The following is a 20,449-nucleotide window of genomic DNA, read 5'->3' on the forward strand; positions in this document are numbered from 1 at the left end:
TAAATATTATTTTAGAAAGATAGAATAAGTTTGTGTGTTAAGATTTTAATACTTTTTATGATAATGAAGTAGCTCATATATTAAAATAAAATGCTTTAAATTCATATTCGCAATATATAAGCACATAATGTCATATTTTTAATGACAAAACTTTAAATTTTTATTAATTAAACATAAAGACGATTAAAAAAAATGAAAAATAACATTACATTTTTGATATATGGATAGAGGTATTAACGTTTCATTTTTATTTTAATTATACATCGAAAATTTTATATAATATTTAAATAATTAAAATTAAATTTACTATTAAAAAATTATTTGATGAAAAAATTTACGGCATCTCTCTTAATGTACAAAAGATTAATACCAAAAACTTAAACTGGTTTTTTAAATAGTTACCATTAAACAATAAATATAAAATATTGTTAATTAACAATTAATGAATGTTAAAAATAAAATGAAATATAAAATTGATAAATATATTGTATTAGAAATATTTTATAGTTAAAGTACACAGTAGTTATATAAATTTACTTATTCATAATATATTATATTACATAACAAAAAATTTCATGATGACTAATTTGTTAAATTAAATAAATTTAAAATAATAAAATATTAAACAATAATAAAAAAAAATATATAAAAAAATATAATATTAAAATTAATTTTCTTTTTTTTCCTCAGTTATTTGTTTTTTTCTTCTACATACATTAAGATATTTTTTCATATATGTATTACATCGTTTTCTTTCTTCTTCTAATTTATTCATTAAATAACTTTGGTTAGACATTACTTCTGAAATTTTAGAAATACCTTCAATTATAAGATCCATTTTCTCATAATGTTGTTTGAATGTATTGTCAGCTTGTTCAATTATTGACGATAATTTACCCATTAAAAATTCTATCGATGCACCGTTAGAATTTTTATTATGCATAGAATTGTTTCCATTTGTATATTCATCACTACTACCTGATGAACCACGATCTGTAAATGTAGATTTTATTGAATCACATGTTTCAATAGATGAATGTGAATTTGGTTCAGAATTTATAAGAATATTTTTTGTTGAACTACTTGAGGTTGATGAATTATTTTCTTGACCTTTTTTAGAATCACTTTTTTCAGAAAAGAATGATGAAAATGTTCTTAAAAAAACAAATAATTATTAATTGATAAATAAATTTAAAAAAAAAAAGTGTTTTTTTTTTTATTAACTTACTTTGTATCATCATTACTATCTTTGTTTTGATTTTGACAAGAAACTGATTGTGATTCATTATTATCTTCATTATCTTTACACTCAACATTCATATATTTTTCATTCCAAGTTTGTGTTCTTTCATTTTGCATAGTATTTTCATTTCTATCTCTTATATCTTTATTTTGTATTCTTCCTACATTTGATGCTACCAACATTTGTTGAAAAAGAAGTTGTTGATGAAAAATTGCATTCATAATATTTTGATTATTTACATTTGGTGTATTAGAATTTTGACATTCACTAGAATTTATAGATGTTTTACTACAACTTTCTTTTTCTTCAAATTTATCTCTTTTACTAGCCCATTGATCCATTGATAAAAGTCTTTTTGGTGGCCTACCTGGTCTTGCTTCAAGACATGTACAATCTTCATAAAGAGTATCAAAATCCTCAACTCTCATTAACTTACATCTATTAACACCTGGTTGAATTGCTCCCATATTTCTAAGTTCTCTAACTTGTTCAACATTACAAATAATTGGTTGAATATTAAGACGTTTCAATTTTGTATAAACTGTATGTAAACCACCTACAAGATTTTTTAAAAAAATATCAAAAGCCTGAGGTATACAAATATATTTTTCACCATTTAATTCAAAACCAGCAATTCTATGATTTCGATAGACAAAATGTTGTGCCTGAAGATTTAAATCATCAGGTATCATATGTAAAGGAAAAATATCTCCTCTAAATATTGGATTACCAAAATTAAAATTATATTCCATGTTATTTTCTTTATTTAATTATAGGTATAAATTAATAATATTATTATGAATTAATATAAAACTAAATAATCTATAAGATAAATCAAATATATATATTTAGTTGGTTAAAAAAAAAAATAGTATATTTTAAAAAAATAGATATAAAAGAAAATATTAAGAATATATATATTCAGGCAAAAAAAATAATAGTAATATATTTCTTATTGTAAAGCTTTACATATATATATACATTCCAGAAAAATGTATGTTTACTAAATTTATTATAAACCATATATAATTTTGTAAAATTTAAAAGAAAAGAGGATAATCAGGGGAATTAAATCAGTAATCAAATGTTAATCAATTATAACAAAAAAAATGCTTAAGCTTATTTTTAATAAAACTAAAATATTATTTTTGAGATTATTATATTTAACTAATTAGGAATATTAATATCATATGTTTTGAAAAGAAAATATAGTTGTGGTTATGAAAACCTCATTATAAATGGTGGTCTTTAATATTTTTTTTTTCGCAATTTCTTTACTAATCAGACACTTAGAGTAATTAAAATATATATTATATCTTTATCTTTTTAAGGAATATAATATTTTATTAATCTTCAAATATGTGGGGATGAAAAGGTATCAATGAAAAAAAAGGAAGGAGAAAATATAAAAGGTCTTCTTATTTAAAATATATACATATATATATAGTAGGCATGATCTTCTAAAACTACTTCTTCGATATGAAGAAAATATAAATAAAACTTCTTATTACATCATATGTTCAAAATTAAAAAAAAAAATATAGTTAAAAGGAAGGCTTTACCAAAATTTTGATTAATAGAGAAGGTGAAAATAATAAAAATTATGTAGAATGAAACAAATTGTTTTATATTTATTATCCAAATTAACATATCACATAATTTGCCTTTCTCTTCTTCAAAAATCAACTTTCTCTCTTTCTCCTGACGTTATGTCTTTTTTTTTTTTTTAAATTAGAAACCTAAAATGGAAAAAAAAAATATTCGACATTTTGTAAATTTGTTACTAAATCATAAAGTGATTAAAGCATACCAAAGGTTACCTTATTTTTATTATAAACCAGTATAATTAAAATATTCTCTATAACTCTTAAACATTATTGTTAATTTAAAAAAATATTTTAAAAATGTTTTTTTAATTATTAAAGAACTTAAATATTATTTTGGTTAAAAAATTTATTCAATAATCTTAAATAAATTTTTATTATATAAATAATTAATTATATAATAAACAATAAAATAAATTTTGACATTTAAAGTTAAAATATTACCAATTCTAGAAAGGCATTTATTTATAAATCCTTCAAATATCTCTCTTTTGTCATTATAAAACATAATTTTTGCTACGTATCATTATTTTATATAAAGAAGAAAGAAAATAAAATTTATTATTTTAAAAAAAAAATATTATAGAAACAAAACGAGAAATTAATTTTGATATTATCTTCTATGATATTCTAACCTTAAAAATAAATAAAATGTTTTTAAACCCATTCGATGATATCTTTTTTTTTGCTTTACAATGAACAATATTAAAATATATATGTTTAATTATATATATTTTTACCTTTGGTGATGGGTTGGAAAAATTATATATGGTGTTGTTTGTAGAGTATATGTATATAAATAATGATATGGATAAGAAGAAGATGGTTTCTTATCAAAGAACAAAATTATAAAGGTAATTTTAGAATTTAAGATTAAAGAAAAGGGTAATAGGATTTTATTTTTAATAATTATGTTCTTTGACTTAGAAAAAATATTTTTTTCTTTGATTAAAAATATATTAAAAAATTTTATATAAGTTTATTAAATATTATGTAATGGCAAAAATTATTTTTTTTTTTAATATCTATTAAAAAAATACCTATTTAGAAGATTTATAATGTGTCAATGAAAAATGATGATGCTGATGATAGTTGAAGAATATTATAAAAAGAGATATGCCTTTTTTAGTACCTTTTTATACTGAATAAGCAAATAGGAAAGCTGTATAAAGTATAAATAACATTTTTTAATCTTTTCTCAATTAGCAGAACTGATATCATTCAACAATTTGATAGATTATCTTTTGTTTATTTCACCTTCTTTAGAAATTTTTTCATTAAATTCAGTTCAAAATTTTAAGTTTTATAATGAAGTTTAAATATTTTATCCATTATTTTTATTAAAATATATATTATAATGTTTTTTTTTAATAATTATCTTAAATCTTTTAACTACATACAAAGTTCTTGATCCATTATTTTATACTGTTTTTTTTTTCTTTATATTTATTAATTTAATAAAAATGTATATGTTATAGAAGAAATACTAAAATTAAAATATTTTAAAAATTTTTCTATATAATTTACAACATTATTAAATTACAATTTAATAAAAATATTTTAAAAAAAAATAAAATTTTGTATATATATTTTTTTTTCAATTATTCTTACATTTGTTACTAAAAATTTTTTTTTTGTATTTAAACTAATAATTGTACCATTTAATTTATATATATATAAATACACGCCCATATTAATACAAATAATAGTGTATCAATGATACATACATTAAAGCTATCCAATAAGAATGAAGATAGATGAGAAAGATAGCATTATTTTTAATTAATAATTTATAAATATTTTACAAAAATTGATAAAATTTAGCATACAAATTAAAATCATAAAATTATATTAGTAGTTTATAATAATTAAAAATCTTATCAAGAAGCATTTATTATTTTAAAAATATTTCAAAAAAAAAAAAAAAAATAAAAAACAAAACAAGTTTAAAAATAATCACTTAAAATGTATTGACTATCAATTAAATAAAAAGGTAGCCACATTAAAAATAATTCTAATGTTTGAAAAAAATAAAATTCATAACATTTGTTAATAAGATATGCATAAAATTAAAAGAGAAAAGATAAATAATTAAATATGATATTTAATTATTTTCGTGAAAGCACAAATAAAGGAGAGAGAGAGACTGGAATAATATTTTAATTTAATAATTATTGGTATTTAAAAAAATTTCTCCGAAATAGTTTTTTTTTTTATTTTATATAATTACAACTTTTACTTTAGATGATAATTAAGAAAACGGAGAGAAAAAGAAAAATTAAGAGTTTATAAATAATTTTTATGCAATACAATATATTCTTTACCCATAAATTACCACTCTCTCATGTCATAGTCATTAATCAGGAGGAGTGTTTTGAAACGAAGATAAATTTTTTAATACAGTACTTTGGAGTTATGATTCTTATTTTTGGTATATGTAATCAAATTTTTTTGTATTATAATAATAAATTGAAAAAAAAAACATCATGTCAGATATGGATTTTCATAGTATAACTTTAACAGAAGATCTTGACAATACCACTGTTACAATTAATAGTGGAAGAGATACTCAAATAGAAGAAGTTAAAAAATATATTTTAGAATCAATTAAGAATCAATTTCCAGACGGAGACTATCATGCAAGTTTTGATAAAGAAATTAATAAAACATCTAACATTCCACTACAACCAATATTACAACATGTTATTGATAATCAAAATTATTATTCACGATTGTATCTTAAGTGTATTGAAGAATCTACAAAATTTGTTAAACAACTTCATGCAACAACAAATGTGTTATTTGATTCATGTAACTTAAAAAAAGAAGAAGAAATAATAAAGAAAATAAATAATAAAAGTATTATAAACAATAATGATGGTGATTGTAAAGTAATTGGAAATTATGTAAAAAATGTAATTTTAAAAATTTTTCTACAATAATATTTATTTATTTATTTATAGATTTTTGAAGATTTTGAAATATCTCAAAAAAAGTATGATGATATAAAAAAATTAACAGATACTATGAAAAATCTTTTAAATATGATAAAAAAAGAAATTTAAAAGTTAGATTTTTATTTTAATTCAATTTTCAAATATAATATTGTTTAAATGTATTAAAAAATACTACAATAAAATATTTTATACCCTACGGTTAGATATGTCATGAGACCAATCACTTCCACGAGTTAGCTGTTGAACTAGCCTTCTAGAGGAGGCACCATAGTTAGGTAGTACTTCACAAGCTTTTTTTGGATCTGTCTTAAGATATATAGTTGCTTGAGTTCCATACCCATGAATAGAATGCAATGTTAAATCGCCTTGAAAATATTTAGCATATAATTTTGATAATGATAACCCATATCCATAACCAGCCATTGGTGTTTGCTCACTACCATCTCTAGCAGGTGGTGGAGCTGTTGAATAAGTGTACATAAAAAGTTGTTCCATTTTTTCTTGTTCTACACCACCTCCTTTATCACTAATTCTAATACTCAGATCATCTTTTGATAATACTATTAATACACATATTGGAGGCAAGTTATCTTCATCTTTACAATGTTCCACGACAGCTCTCATTGAATTTTTTAATAATTCAAATGCTATATGATATAAATGTGCAGGAACAGCTGTAATATAAATTTTTTGTCCGGGTACAACAGTATTAATATTTTTAAACTTTATATCTGGTGATCCACAATAATATAAATCACATAAATGTTTAGCATTAGCATATGCTTGTTCAATGATGTTTTGTATATCACAGGATGGATCTATACAACCAATGTAATTAGGAGAATCAGGTACCATATCACCAAAAATTGATAAATGTTGATATTGTAACATACGTATAGAAATTCTATTAAGGTAAAATCTATTTAAAAAATATTGTACACCCCAATAATTTGCTGGATTTATACCATCAGCTTCTTCCATTTCAGCAATAGCATCAGCCATTGTCTGAACAACAGTTGAGTGTCGTTTTAATATCGTTTGCAAAGTATCGTTAAAACTAAAGTATAATTATTAAATTTTATAATAAATATTCATTAAATAATTATACTTATTTTTATAACAAACTTTTCTATAAAGTTTATTTTTCCAATCTTTTTTTTTATAATTTTCAAAATTTCGTATTAAAAGTAAATAAATTGTCTTTTAAATTATTATCAAAATATAAATAAAGTTTTTCTTTACCTATCAACAACTTTAACAATAATAAAGTTATTTTATTAAAAATTAAAAACATCTTTCAAATTTGATTGATATTAATATAAAAAAAAATTAATATGAGTTAACCATTTTTTGACATTCAACTACATTAAATATGTTATTTCATTTTATAAATTTCTTATAAAAACTATATTTAATAACAATTTCAATTAATTTCAAATTTTTTTACGTAAAGCTTGGTTTATTTTAAAAACTATCTTTGGTTTATCTGATTGCGCAAAAATTTAAAATAGTGAATCGTTATATTATAATCGTAAAGTATGTATTTTATAAATTTTAATAAAAAAATTGAAACTTGATTTTTAAATTCAATTTTCTTATATTAGAATAATATATTTAAAAGCATTTACAGTAAAATTTTTATATTAGTAATTTTTTTTTGTATCCTCTCAATTTTAATAACTTTTTATCATTTGTTTAAATTTTGGCCATAATATCAATAATAAAATAAAAAAGGTTACTAATTTTCTTTTAAAAATTATTAAAATTATAATATAATTCTCGAGACATTCTATATATATATATCTTACTAATGTCATTTTTTAAAATAATCATTTAGTTTATACTTTTTATCACCTTAACCTTTGTACTATAAGCTTATAATTTATCATAAAATAATTTATAACATTTAAAACTTTTTATAAATTAACTAGAGATAATTATTCTTATGTTGACATTCAAATTATCTTTTGTTCTATATTTAGATAGTATAATTTTATTTAAACATACCTCATTAATGTTGAAGTATCTGCTGAAGCATGCTCAAATTCCATTAATTCTCTAAAAGTTGTTTCATACCAATCAATGAGAAGTTGTGTTGATCTCATTTCTAATAATCTATCTGGAAGATAGACAAATTCTGCCATTATATTAGCTAATCTAGTTGGAAGTTCTTTTCTAATAAAATAAAAAGAACTTTGTGGTGAACCAACAATACCAAAATCCATAAATTGTTGCATTGTCAATGAATTAGGTACATAATTTGAGTAACATTGTAATTTCTTAGGATTTTCTGGTATATAAGGTTTCCGAATAAATCTTGTAAGATAAGTAAGATAATTTTTTGATAATCTCATAATTTCCTTTTTCTTTTGTTACCTTCCTTTTTAATGTTAGTTAATAAAAATAGCAAATCAGGATATAGTATAAAAAAAATTTGTTTTTGCTATAAAGAAGTTTAAACGATAATATATATTTTAAAAATATTAAACTTTATTTTTAAGTGAAAAGAAAGTATTTAATACATAAATATTTTTACGTAAAAAAAAATGTAATAATATAGCAATTAAAAATAAAGAAACTTTAAAAAAATTTGAATATATTATTGACTTCTTTATATATTTACATATTTTCTCTTCTAAAATTATTTCCATGTTTATATATTTTTTTTAATGTTAATAATTATCATTATATTAATCAGTATACAACAAGATATATAAAAATTGTTTTGAAAGTAAATAAAATTATATATTATAACATTAAGATATAAAGATAGCGTAACTACACAAAATTTTTAGAAAAAAAAAATTAGAAATAATGCGTAAAGAACAATAAAAGAAAAATATATTATAACATTTATTGAGATAGATTTCATTGATAACGTTAAATAAAAATTAGAAACAACTCTTTTTTTTAATTTTATATAATTATTCAAAATATAACAAGATTACATAAGAGAATAAATAATAATTGATAAGATATGCTGTATACTTTGAACTATCGAAAAAAAATCGATTTTCTTCTTTATTATGAAATATTAATATATATATTTTAAAGTAATAGTGATGCATTATACTAGTAAAGTCATATTCAATGGCATAATATACAAAAAAAATATATATAAGTAGTATATATACCATGATAACATTAATTTTGTCGTGATATAAAAAAAATAAAGTGAAGAAGATGCTAACAACTCATTAAAAAGATGTTCAGAAAAACATTTTACAATAAAAATTTTAGAAAAATAAATATATAAACATGTAATGTGTGCTTCCAAAATATTTAGTAAGAAATAAACATTTATTTTAATCTAACATTATTATTTATTTTAAATTTATTAAAATAATCTGCCATGTTAAAGTAAATAGGATCAAATTAATTAAAAAATTGGACATAAATAAACAAAACTCTTGGTATTTCCACCTTTTATTTGGCAATTACATTTCCAGACGTTATATTTTATAATGACAATCAATAGATAGTATGCTTCAACAAAATAAATGAAACATTTCTAAAATACTTTGATAAAAAATTTTATGTCAAATAAATAATTTTATATTGATCAATGATCATGGAAGAATAATTACAAAAAAAAAATTGAGTAATTTAAAATGGTATTTTTGTTATCCTACAACTCTTTTTAGGTCTTATTCACGTTAGGTGGTGGAAAAATGTTTACCTTCAAGTTTATTCAAGACAAATAACTCACTTACAACTAAGCGGTATCTTCACATATTTTTTTTTATACATTATACATGTCAAAGTAAGTTTTTTTTTTTCATTAATTATAAGTAAAAAATATATAATTTAAGATTCTTAAAAATTTTAAAGCCTAATTTTTCTAAACAAATAAGGTATTTTTCGAGAAGTGTACAAAATGAAGATATTTGTATTAAAGTCTCCGAATCTGATGAAATATTAGGAAGTATTGGTAAAGTAGAATGTCACAAACAACCATGTATGAATAATAAAAAAATTAATTTAAAAAATAGTTATATAATTTTTTTTATTTTTAGTATCATTACATAGAGCTTTTAGTGTATTTTTGTTTAACGATGAAAATAAGTTACTACTGCAGAAACGTTCTTTGAATAAAGTTACATTTCCTGGAGTATGGAGTAATACTTGTTGTAGTCACCCCTTATACAATGATAGTGAAATTAAAGAAAAAGATAACAAAGGAATTAAGATGGCTGCATGTAGGCGGATGGGACAGGAATTAGGATTATGGAATATTCCAGAGGATAAATTTGAAGTAGCTGGACGTTTTCTTTATAAAGCTGTTATGGATGATGTTTGGGGTGAATTTGAGCTAGATTATTCATTAATACTTAGAAATATTAACATCTCAAATAAGTATAAACTTAATCGGGATGAAGTAGATAAGGTTATGTTTGTTAATTTCATTGAATTACAAAATATGATACAAAGTGGTGAGAAATTTTCACCTTGGTTTATGCTTTTTAATAGACATGGATTTATAAAAAAATGGTTCGAAGATCTTAGTAAAAGTACTCTTGTTAGTAATTCTAATATAATACATAGACTTAACTAATCAATTTTTTATATTTTACCTTATATAATACCGGTTGTATATATAATGTGTATATTTTATTTTTACTTAATTTATTTATAACCTGTTTAATGAACAGTACATTAATATCTTCATTAATCTTTTTAATATGTTATAATATAATATGTAATTTTTTTTAAAATTAATTTAGCAATGCACAATATTTGGGCTCGTTTCAATAATGTTTTAGCTTTTACCTTAACAGTATTAGCAGCATCAACATTTCTAGCATTTGTCAGTAGTCATATTCTTGCTAAAAGTACTGTAGCTACTTTAAATGCAAGGAATGTCAGGGTAAAGAATATTCCTAGTAGAATTCCAGGAACTCCAAATAATGATTTTGCTCATATGGAATTAGATATTGAAGTTGATCTTTCAGATGTTTTTAATTGGAATGTTAAAGAATTATTTGTTTATTTAGTTGCCGATTATAAAACAAAAAAAAATGTATGTTTTTTTTAATTAAATTATTAATAAATATATTTAAAGGCATTTAATCAAGTAACTTTATGGGATCAAGTTGTTCTAAGAAGTGATAGGGTTGTCATAAATGAGAAAGACTTGTATCCAGAGTATTATTTCTTCGATGATGGTTCCAATCTTTTGAAACACGATAATGTTTCACTTACACTCAACTGGGAAGTTATTCCAAACGCCGGATTTATGTTTCATGAACGTGCTAAAGGAACTCACAGAATACAATTTCCAAGTTCATACACAGTTGGTAGACTTTAAATTTTTTTTAATTAATTTATTTTAAATAAAAAAATTTAATATATAATTTAAAAATGTTTTTTTAAACTTCTTGTTTTAGAAGATTAACACCAGAATCTTTCATTATTTCTTCATTACCCGTTATTGAAAATTTCTCTTTACCATAATATTTTTGTTTTATTAAATCACTACTTCTTATTTGAGAGCGTTTTCTACTTTTATATTTTTGCTCCATTTCTAATGTTTCATATGTAGGTTTTTTGAATCTTTTTAAAAATAAAGATGATGTAACTACAGAGACAGAAGATAATGCCATAGCTGCAGCAGCCATCCATGGTTGAATAGATAAACCTAAAGGTTTAAAAACACCTGCAGCTATTGGAATGCCAATAAAATTATATATGGTTGCAAAAAGAATATTGGTATGAATTCTAGTTGTTGTCTTTTTAGACAATCTTATTGCTCCAACAAGATCTATTAAATTATTCTAAAAAAAATGTGTCATTAATTTTATTAATATATGATACTTACATTTACAAGAACTATTCCAGCACTTTCAATAGCTACATCAGAACCTCTAGCTATAGCAATACCAACATCAGCTGCTGCAAGAGCTGGTGAATCATTAACACCATCACCAACCATTGCTACATGTCCAACTTTTTTCTTAAGTTCTTCTATTTTCTTCTTTTTTTCATTTGGTAGTACTTCAGAAAATACTTTTTTAATACCACAAGCTAAAGCAGTTCTTTCAGCAGTTTGTTTATTATCACCAGTTAAGAGGTAAACTTGAATACCCATATTTTGAAGTGATGATACAACTAAAGATGCTTCATTTTTTATTTGATCACAAATTGTTATAATACCACAAATGATATTTTCAATTGCTACTGCTACAACAATATTTCCAGAATTTCTTTCATCTTTGAGTAAATGTTTAACAGAATCTGATACTTTAATTCCATTATTCATTAACCATTTTTCATTACCAATAATTACATTTAATGATTTTTTTTCTGGAATAATTACACAATTACCATCAGGAAAATATTGGGTAAATAATGAATTATTATGAAGAATAATTGATTTCCCTGTTTCAATGATAGGAAAAGTGGTAATTGATGATAAAAATTCATCAGCATTGTTAACTATACAAGCAATTCCATTTCCGGTTGATGATCTAAATGATGACGTCTCTGCCCATGCATTATTTTTAAGTATCTCTTTTGAAAAATCTTTTATAGCTTTTCCAATTGGATGTTCTGAGTTACTTTCTGATGATCCAATAAGTGTAATAAATTTATCAAAAGAGCAATTTTCAAATTTAAAAAAACCTGTTATTTTGGATACTTTTGGTTTTCCTTCTGTTATAGTACCCGTTTTATCAAAAACTACAGCTTTTACTTTATGTGTATGTTCTAATGGTTCACCACCTTTAATTAAAATTCCATTTCTTGCTCCAACACCTGTACCAACCATAATAGCTGTTGGTGTAGCTAATCCAAGTGAACATGGACATGCAATAGAAAGAACCGTTATTGAATATTCAAAAGCTTGCCTTATAATAAATTCTAAACTTTTTTCTTTATTATCTCGATATCCTATATAAATCCATGAAATAAATGTTATTGAAGATAAAAATACAACACCTGGAACAAAGACTCCTGCAATCTTATCAGTTAATCTTTGAATTGGTGCTTTATTTGTTTGTGCTTCTTCAACAAGAAGGACAATCTGAGCTAATGTACTATCTTGTCCAACATGTGTTGCTTTGATAATTAGTAAACCACCTTGATTTATACTACCACCTATTACAGGAGAATCTATTTGTTTTACAACAGGCATTGATTCTCCAGTAATAAAACTTTCATCTGCTGATGAGTATCCCTCAATAACAATACCATCGACAGGAATTTTTTCTCCTGGCATTATTTTAATGAGATCACCACGTTGAATTAATTCAACATCCATATTTTTTTCACTAATAGTTATACCTTCTTCATTTTTTTCAATAATTATAGCTTCTTTAGCTTGTAGTGACATTAATTTTGATAAAGCTTCTGATGTTTTTCCTTTAGCTTTAAATTCTAACCATCTTCCAAGTGATATAAATACTAATAACATTGGTGGAACATCAAAAAATGTCATTGGACTGGATTGCCATTCAAATAAAATTGCAATTGTTAATATTATTAATGAATAACCATATGCTATTGATGTTGCCAAAACAATAAGTACATCCATATTTGCTGTAAAATGTTTTAATGCTTTCCATGATTGTATATAAAAATATTTTCCACCAATCAATTGAACTGGTGTAGCAAGAAAAAGAAGAATTAAGTTATCTAATGAAAGAGCTGGAACAAATATTGGTGTTTGATTTTCATGATGCATATGTGTATGACGATACCAATGAAAATATATCATAATTAACATTACTGGAATACCAAATACAAGTGAAATAATAAAAGATCGATACCATCTTCTAATATCATCACAATGATCAATTTTATTTAATCTATCTTCATGAGTAGCAAGTTTTGCTGTATAACCTAATGATTCAATAACTTGTAGAATTGTTCGTGCACCTATTAGACTACTTGTATATTCTATACATGCATTACAACTAACCAAATTTACTGTACATGATTCTATTCCTTTTAATGATAATATATGTGATTCAATTCTATTACTACATGTTTGTGAATTCATTCCATCTATAATAACATTTAATTTTGATAATGCACTACAATGAGCATCCAAAACTGTACTTGAAAATCCTAATTTTTTAATATGACTTGATATCTCTTCAGGTGATATAAGATCACAATCAAATACAACCTCAGCTTTGGAAAACATTAATGATACAACAATACCATGTATACCATTAACTTGTTTCATTTTTCTTTCTATAAAAGCAACACAACTAGAACATGTCATTCCTTCAATTGAAATAGAACATTTTTGATAACTATCCGTATTACTTTTTATATTCTTTTCTATGTCATTTTTTATAATTAATTTTTCTGTATCTTCACTAAAATTTTGTTTTTTGATTTCTGATGTTTTTTCACTTATTAATTTAGCATCAAATCCCATATCATCTATTATTTCTGCTATCTTTTCACCATTCCATAACATTGTATCATAATGAACTGTAGCAATTTTTTCACCCAATGATACATTAATTGACTCAATACCAGGTTTAGATGATACAAATGCTTCAATATTATGAACACATGATATACATGTCATCCCGTTCACAGAAATAATAGCTTCTTTCTGTGAAGACATATCTAATTATTTATATATCTTGATATTTTTATTTTCTAAAAGTTAAAATAAAAAAATAAAATAAAATAATATATAAATTATTATGAAATTTAAAATGAATAAATTTTATTTGTATAAAATAATCAATTATTATAAAATATAAAAAAAATCTTTCTCATTCTTTAAATAAAATTAATTTTAAAAAAAGATAAGATAGTTTTATTGTATGAGGAAAAATTTATATAAATGATATCTAATTTACGTGTGAAATTTAATATATTAAACAGTAAACTATATAATATTTGATTGAAAGAAAGTAATATTTTTTTTTGTTGATAAAAATGAAAGTAATATTTTCTTATCTTATATATTTTATTAAATGTTTTATAAATACATAAAAATAAAGTATTTAAATGTTAACAAAAAAATTATGTAAAATAATTATTCATTTTAATGTATAAAAGTAAATAAAAAGTATATTATTATTTTTATATCAAATTTTTTATACTTCAATAGGTATATCAGATGCTCTCTGTCCATAAATTGTCTATTACACTTGGAAGAGTGTATCCTACAAATAAATTAAAAAACTGTCACTATCATTAAGATATTATTTCATAAATGACAAAAGTTTTAACATATTATGATATATTATTTTTATAAAATAATCTTACAAGTTATGTCGTTTTTAAAGCCTACATATTTATTAGATTAAATCACGATTACCTAACAAATATTTTTTTTTATTAAAAATAATAACATTTTTTATTTTTATTAAATAGATTATTTAAAAATATTTATTTAGTATATTAACAATTTAAAAAAAAAATAATACATAATATATAAAATTTTTAAATACGCGGAATTGAAGAAAATAATTTTTGGTAAATAAGAATAATTGTGTTATATTAAATGAAGCTTTTAACCTTTTTTTTTACATGATATTGCACACACATATTTGTACATAAACACCTTTACCCAATTTAATTTATCATACCGGTATATTACATAAATAAAAGTTTAAAAATTTGTTATTTCTAAATAAATTTCAGCTTAGTATGTAATAGAAAAATTAACTTTTCAAAGGTAACTCACATTATAGGGTAATGGAAAGTTTACCCTAGTACTTTAACTGGTTTTACATCAACAAATTATTATATTTGCATGATAAAAAAGCAAATAAAATAAGTAACTTTTATTATTAATAAAAAAAAATAATAAAATATATAATGATGTGCTTCTAAAATATATCAAAAAGAATATAAGAGGTTGAAGACAAAAAAAAAATTATTGTCTGATACATGTCATATCATACTAAAGCATCATAGGGCAAGATGATTCATATCTAGTGAAGAAATAAATACACTACTTAAATTAGTTTATAATTTAAAAAAAACAAAAACTTCTTCACATTACAATTCATCCTTTGTTTTATCATCTGTCTTAGATTGTCCCATATAAACACCTTCTGCTGTAATCCATCTACCATTTCTATTAATAGATCGTGCTCCAACAATTTCACGTTGACCTTGAATTGGCCTTCCAAATTGATTACCTGAATTTAGAAGATATCTACCCGTATCAACATGTTTTAATGATATTTCTGAATCTCTTTCCCAATATTCATCATCACATATTACTTCCCAATTGTCTCCAGAATCACCTGTTCCATCTTTACCATAACATGAAACTTCATTTTGTTTTGACAATGGAGATGCAATATCATGTGAATGTAAAAAGCATTGTGTACTTAAATGATATAAACGTATTTTTTGTCCACATTTTATTGGTTTTCCTCTAGAACATATTTCATTTAATGCTATAATATAATAGTTATTATAAAATTTAAAATTAATTAAACATACTTCCAAGAACCTGCCAATGTGAATTGACATCATCTTGAGATGGTGTACCAGTAACACTTTGTTGTCCACTTCCTGATCCATATTTTACATCATGAGAATGTAACCTAACATCTTCTCCCATATTTTTTAATTTTAATACTGAACCACATGTCATAAGATTAAAGTCTCCATTAATAGTTACTACAAAAGTTATAAATAATAACAATATATAATATATCATATTTTATAAAATTAAATAATTTACCTAGAATAAAATAATTTTGAAAGCCTAAAATTTTTATGCCAAATCATATAAACACTATTCCAAGAGTCGTTTTAAAAGTAGATTGTTTTAATTTTGGACAAGAATTATTATTAAAATTGATTTTTTTATCTTTAATAATAACTATTTTATATTTCTTAAAGGTTAATAAATTTAAAAAAAAAAGGATATTTTTTTTATTATGGAGTCTAGCATAAAATATGTTCAATTAGATTGTTTGGTATGTTAAAAACTATTTAATTATAATTAATTTGTTATATAGGTTCTTATGAAAATTGTTAAACATGTTGATAGTGAATTTGAAGGTGGTTTAGGAGACATTAGTGGTGAGAATTGTCAAGGAATTTTAACAGGTCTTATTTCTATTGATGATGGAAAATTAGAAATTACTAATTGTTTTCCCACACCACGTTTTGAAAATTTTTCTGAAGGAGAAGAAGTTAATCCTCAAGTAATGCAACAAAATGATGACATGAAGCAAAATGAAATTCTTGATACTTTAAGAAAATTTAGACAAATGAATATGGATTATGAATTAGTTGGTTTTTATCAATCACAACCATTTGGAGCATGTTTTACACAAGAAATGGTTGAATCATTGTGTGACGTACAAACTCAAGTAACTGATGGAGTTTTATTAATTTATGATCCTCTTTTAACTCGTCAAGGAAAGATTGGTATTAGAGCCTTGAGATTATCACAAAATGCTTTACAATTATCTATTAAAGGAGATTGGTCACCGGATGCCATAAAAATGGCTGGTTTGACGTACGAGAATTTATTTGAAGAACTTCCAATTAAAGTTAAAAATTCTCATCTTGCCAATGTTATGTTTGCACAATTAGATATTAATGAAGATGATGCTTTTTGTGATTCATTACAAGATTTATCTCTTGAAAATACAGATACTCTAGAAAAAGCATTACGTGGAATGATAACAGGCGTTGATGAACTTAATAAACAACTTAATGCATATAATAAATATATGTTTGAAAAAGTTAGAGCAGAAAATCAGTTGACTGTACTTCTTCAAAAAAGACAAGCTGAAAATGAGCATAGAATAGCTCGTGGAGAACAACCATTATCAATGGATGAATTAAAGAAAACTATAAGAATGCCTCAATGGTGTTCCAAGAATGGTCTTTTAGATATTTTCCTTACCTCTTGTGGGACAAAAGCTCATTCTGATTTTACACAAGAAGTTGTTAATGAAAATATACATAAAATTTTGGCTCTTCAATCATTACAAGAAAATGCAGCTAGTTTATCTTCATTACAAAAATAATTATCTCTTTTTTGTTATGTTATTTTAATGTTTGTTAAAAATAATATATCTTTTTTTTTGTAGTATGAAAATACTTTTATGTTGATATCATTTAAAAAAAAATTTTTTTTAAATGTATATAAACTTAAAAGTTTATATTGTTGATTATTTAAGTTATGATATGCATTGATATTTTTCTCATTACATACTATAAATATATTATAAAATTATTTTTAGTTTTTATAGTATATTTCTTTTTAGTGTATAAAAATTTCTCTTTCTCAAGAAAATATTACATACTATATATGAACAAATTGCATTCTTTCTAAATGGGTAATAATGAGTGTCAGAATGGCTACTGTTGCCATAATGACATATAAAAGAAAAATAAAAAGAAGGATGGACTTTGGGTTTTAGATTGAAAAACTCATATCAAATGTGAGTTATTTTTATTCTTTCATCATCAAAGTATTTTCTATTACATTCAAGTTTTTTTTTTAAATAATATTCATGGACATAATAGCAAATAAATGGAATTTTTTTTTGATAATATTTCTTCATCTTTTGTTGAAATGTATGTGTAATGAAGAAGAAAAAAATATAAATAAATTTGACGACAATACATGTGAAGCCATTCATTCTAATAGATCTGGAATAAATGTAATTTGTTGTTCAGCCAATGAAATTTTAAATGAAAAATGTAAATTTAAAGATTTTTGTGAAAATCAAGGAAATTTAACTTGTGGTTGCTTCATCACAATTGAAGAAGATTTTTTTTGTTCTCCTGAGTAAGTTTAATTTTACTATTTTTTATGATTAATTTTTTTTAAGTCTATCTGCTCCATCAACAGAAAAATGGTATGATCATGTATCAAATGATTATGGAATAATAAATTGTAGATTGTTAAACTTACCGAATCCTTTTCATGTGGAACGATCTGTTACAATAAAATCATGGAATTCAATATTAACACCAACTCTTTTTGAAGGTCTTTCTCTTTATAATGTAACATCTTTAGTACTAAAAATTAAAGAGGTAAATGAAGAAATGCAACATGAAGATTTAAGTAAATATTTTAAAAATCTGAACCAATTAACAATTCAATTTCACAATTCAAATTCAATGGATATAAATTTGAATGAATTTTTTAATAATATACCTAATTTAACTTCACTAAAATTAATAAATGTTCCATTTCAATTCACAAAAAAGGTTTGTTTATTTCAGTAAAAATTTTATTTTACAATATTACGAAATGATAAAAAAAAGGGCTACATTTTATTAGCCTTTACTTTTATTAAGTTAGCTAGATATTTAACATTTTTTAATATAAAATTTCCTTTTATTTATGTGAAAATGTTATATTTTTTTTATAGACATCTACTTGGATAAAGACTATTGAAAGATTACACATTGAAAACAACAAAAATCTGGCTTATTTACCAAAATGGTTTTCATTAGGACATTCATTAAAAAAATTAACAATAAAAAGAACCTCATTAATTGATATAACATCAATATCTCTTCTACCAAAATTAGAATATTTAAAGTTATCTTTTAATGAAATATCACACATTCATCGTATTTCTTTTATCTCACCCTACCTAGAAGAAGTAGATTTATCTCATAATAAAATAACGAGATTAGCTTCACATACATTTTCACAGGCAACACAATTAAGATACCTAGACATGTCATATAATCATTTTCGTACCCCATTACCAGATAGTGTCTTTTCAAGAAATACTAAATTAAAATACCTCTCATTAGCTAAGTCTTATCTAACACATTTAACTGCCGAAGCAATGATAGGATTAGAAAATTTAAAAACTCTTATCTTATCATATAATCCAACAATTCAGTTAGATATATTTACTCTCTTACCATTAAAAAGTTTGCAAAAATTAGAATTAAACTGGTGTAACTTAACAAAAATGCCAATAGCTGTGACACAGTGCTGCCATTTGAATACCCTTCAATTAAGTGGAAATTTATTTTATAAAAAAGATTCTATGCCCAGTGAGGTTTTAGCTATGCTTTCAACAATTACATCATTAACATTTGATAGAAATCCTTTAATTGAAATGCCATATGGATTATTTTTAATACCAGTTAACAATATTGAATTAATTGAGCAAATATTAGAAACTTTGATACAATTGCCTTTATGGCAAAAAGAACCATGTACTCCATATATGTGGAATATTCACTTAGCAAATAGTAGTAATGAATTAAAAAGAAAAGTTAATATATGGAGTGAACAAAGAATGGAGACTAATTTGTTACAACATTGTAAACAGTTATATGAAAGTACATTAGAAAAACTGGAATTGTATAGAGAATTAGAACAAAATAGTGGGTGTGAAGCGAGTAGAAAGTTAAGGAGCGTTAGAGATTCATGTATTATCAAACAAATAGAAATGGAAAAAATGATAGAAGAAAAAATAAAAAAAGAATGGGATGAAAAAGATGTTCATGAGGTAACTCCACCTAGTAATAAAAAATATAAAGTTGAAAATTATCTTATTGTTTCACTAGCAACAAATATGTTTTTAGGAAGTTTCTTTTCAACAATATTTGTTTTTGTACTATTAAAGCATTTAAAAAAATGTTTTGAAAGAAAAAATCATGAAGAATTAGTTGGTAACACATATGATAGAAAATTTTAATTAATTTTTTTAAAACAAATAACA

At 22.8% G+C, this 20,449-nt stretch overlaps 8 protein-coding genes across 8 annotated transcripts; 4 read left to right on the forward strand and 4 right to left on the reverse strand.

The window, feature by feature from the left end:
- Positions 1 to 667: 667 nt before the first annotated feature.
- Positions 668 to 1,995, reverse strand: SRAE_2000210400 (Dachshund; the record flags this gene model as incomplete). The annotated part of the gene is made up of 3 exons (XM_024653133.1): positions 668 to 1,154; positions 1,229 to 1,637; positions 1,680 to 1,995. 3 exons carry the CDS (start codon positions 1,993 to 1,995, stop codon positions 668 to 670), a joined length of 1,212 nt encoding a protein of 403 aa, XP_024506640.1.
- A 3,338-nt stretch (positions 1,996 to 5,333) lies between these two features.
- SRAE_2000210500 (Hypothetical protein) lies at positions 5,334 to 5,912 on the forward strand (the record flags this gene model as incomplete). Its single annotated transcript, XM_024653134.1, has 2 exons — positions 5,334 to 5,762; positions 5,811 to 5,912. 2 exons carry the CDS (start codon positions 5,334 to 5,336, stop codon positions 5,910 to 5,912), a joined length of 531 nt encoding a protein of 176 aa, XP_024506641.1.
- Positions 5,913 to 5,990: 78 nt separating this feature from the next.
- On the reverse strand, positions 5,991 to 8,158 carry SRAE_2000210600 ([Pyruvate dehydrogenase (acetyl-transferring)] kinase, mitochondrial; the record flags this gene model as incomplete). The annotated part of the gene is made up of 2 exons (XM_024653135.1): positions 5,991 to 6,861; positions 7,812 to 8,158. 2 exons carry the CDS (start codon positions 8,156 to 8,158, stop codon positions 5,991 to 5,993), a joined length of 1,218 nt encoding a protein of 405 aa, XP_024506642.1.
- Positions 8,159 to 9,559: 1,401 nt separating this feature from the next.
- Positions 9,560 to 11,112, forward strand: SRAE_2000210700 (CG5919 protein; the record flags this gene model as incomplete). Its single annotated transcript, XM_024653136.1, has 5 exons — positions 9,560 to 9,567; positions 9,617 to 9,762; positions 9,821 to 10,309; positions 10,529 to 10,824; positions 10,867 to 11,112. The coding sequence occupies 5 exons, from the start codon at positions 9,560 to 9,562 to the stop codon at positions 11,110 to 11,112; spliced, it is 1,185 nt and encodes a 394-aa protein (XP_024506643.1).
- Positions 11,113 to 11,173: 61 nt separating this feature from the next.
- Positions 11,174 to 14,385, reverse strand: SRAE_2000210800 (Copper-transporting ATPase 2; the record flags this gene model as incomplete). Its single annotated transcript, XM_024653137.1, has 3 exons — positions 11,174 to 11,578; positions 11,623 to 12,692; positions 12,741 to 14,385. 3 exons carry the CDS (start codon positions 14,383 to 14,385, stop codon positions 11,174 to 11,176), a joined length of 3,120 nt encoding a protein of 1,039 aa, XP_024506644.1.
- Positions 14,386 to 15,686: 1,301 nt separating this feature from the next.
- Positions 15,687 to 16,383, reverse strand: SRAE_2000210900 (MIR motif domain-containing protein; the record flags this gene model as incomplete). The annotated part of the gene is made up of 3 exons (XM_024653138.1): positions 15,687 to 15,732; positions 15,781 to 16,183; positions 16,230 to 16,383. 3 exons carry the CDS (start codon positions 16,381 to 16,383, stop codon positions 15,687 to 15,689), a joined length of 603 nt encoding a protein of 200 aa, XP_024506645.1.
- A 289-nt stretch (positions 16,384 to 16,672) lies between these two features.
- SRAE_2000211000 (Eukaryotic translation initiation factor 3 subunit H) lies at positions 16,673 to 17,776 on the forward strand (the record flags this gene model as incomplete). Its single annotated transcript, XM_024653139.1, has 2 exons — positions 16,673 to 16,711; positions 16,754 to 17,776. The coding sequence occupies 2 exons, from the start codon at positions 16,673 to 16,675 to the stop codon at positions 17,774 to 17,776; spliced, it is 1,062 nt and encodes a 353-aa protein (XP_024506646.1).
- Positions 17,777 to 18,331: 555 nt separating this feature from the next.
- On the forward strand, positions 18,332 to 20,425 carry SRAE_2000211100 (Leucine-rich repeat and Leucine-rich repeat, typical subtype-containing protein; the record flags this gene model as incomplete). The annotated part of the gene is made up of 4 exons (XM_024653142.1): positions 18,332 to 18,543; positions 18,587 to 18,613; positions 18,824 to 18,968; positions 19,133 to 20,425. 4 exons carry the CDS (start codon positions 18,332 to 18,334, stop codon positions 20,423 to 20,425), a joined length of 1,677 nt encoding a protein of 558 aa, XP_024506647.1.
- Positions 20,426 to 20,449: the final 24 nt, after the last annotated feature.

This window comes from Strongyloides ratti (genome assembly GCF_001040885.1).
Source record: "Strongyloides ratti genome assembly S_ratti_ED321, chromosome : 2".
NCBI lineage: Eukaryota > Metazoa > Nematoda > Chromadorea > Rhabditida > Strongyloididae > Strongyloides > Strongyloides ratti.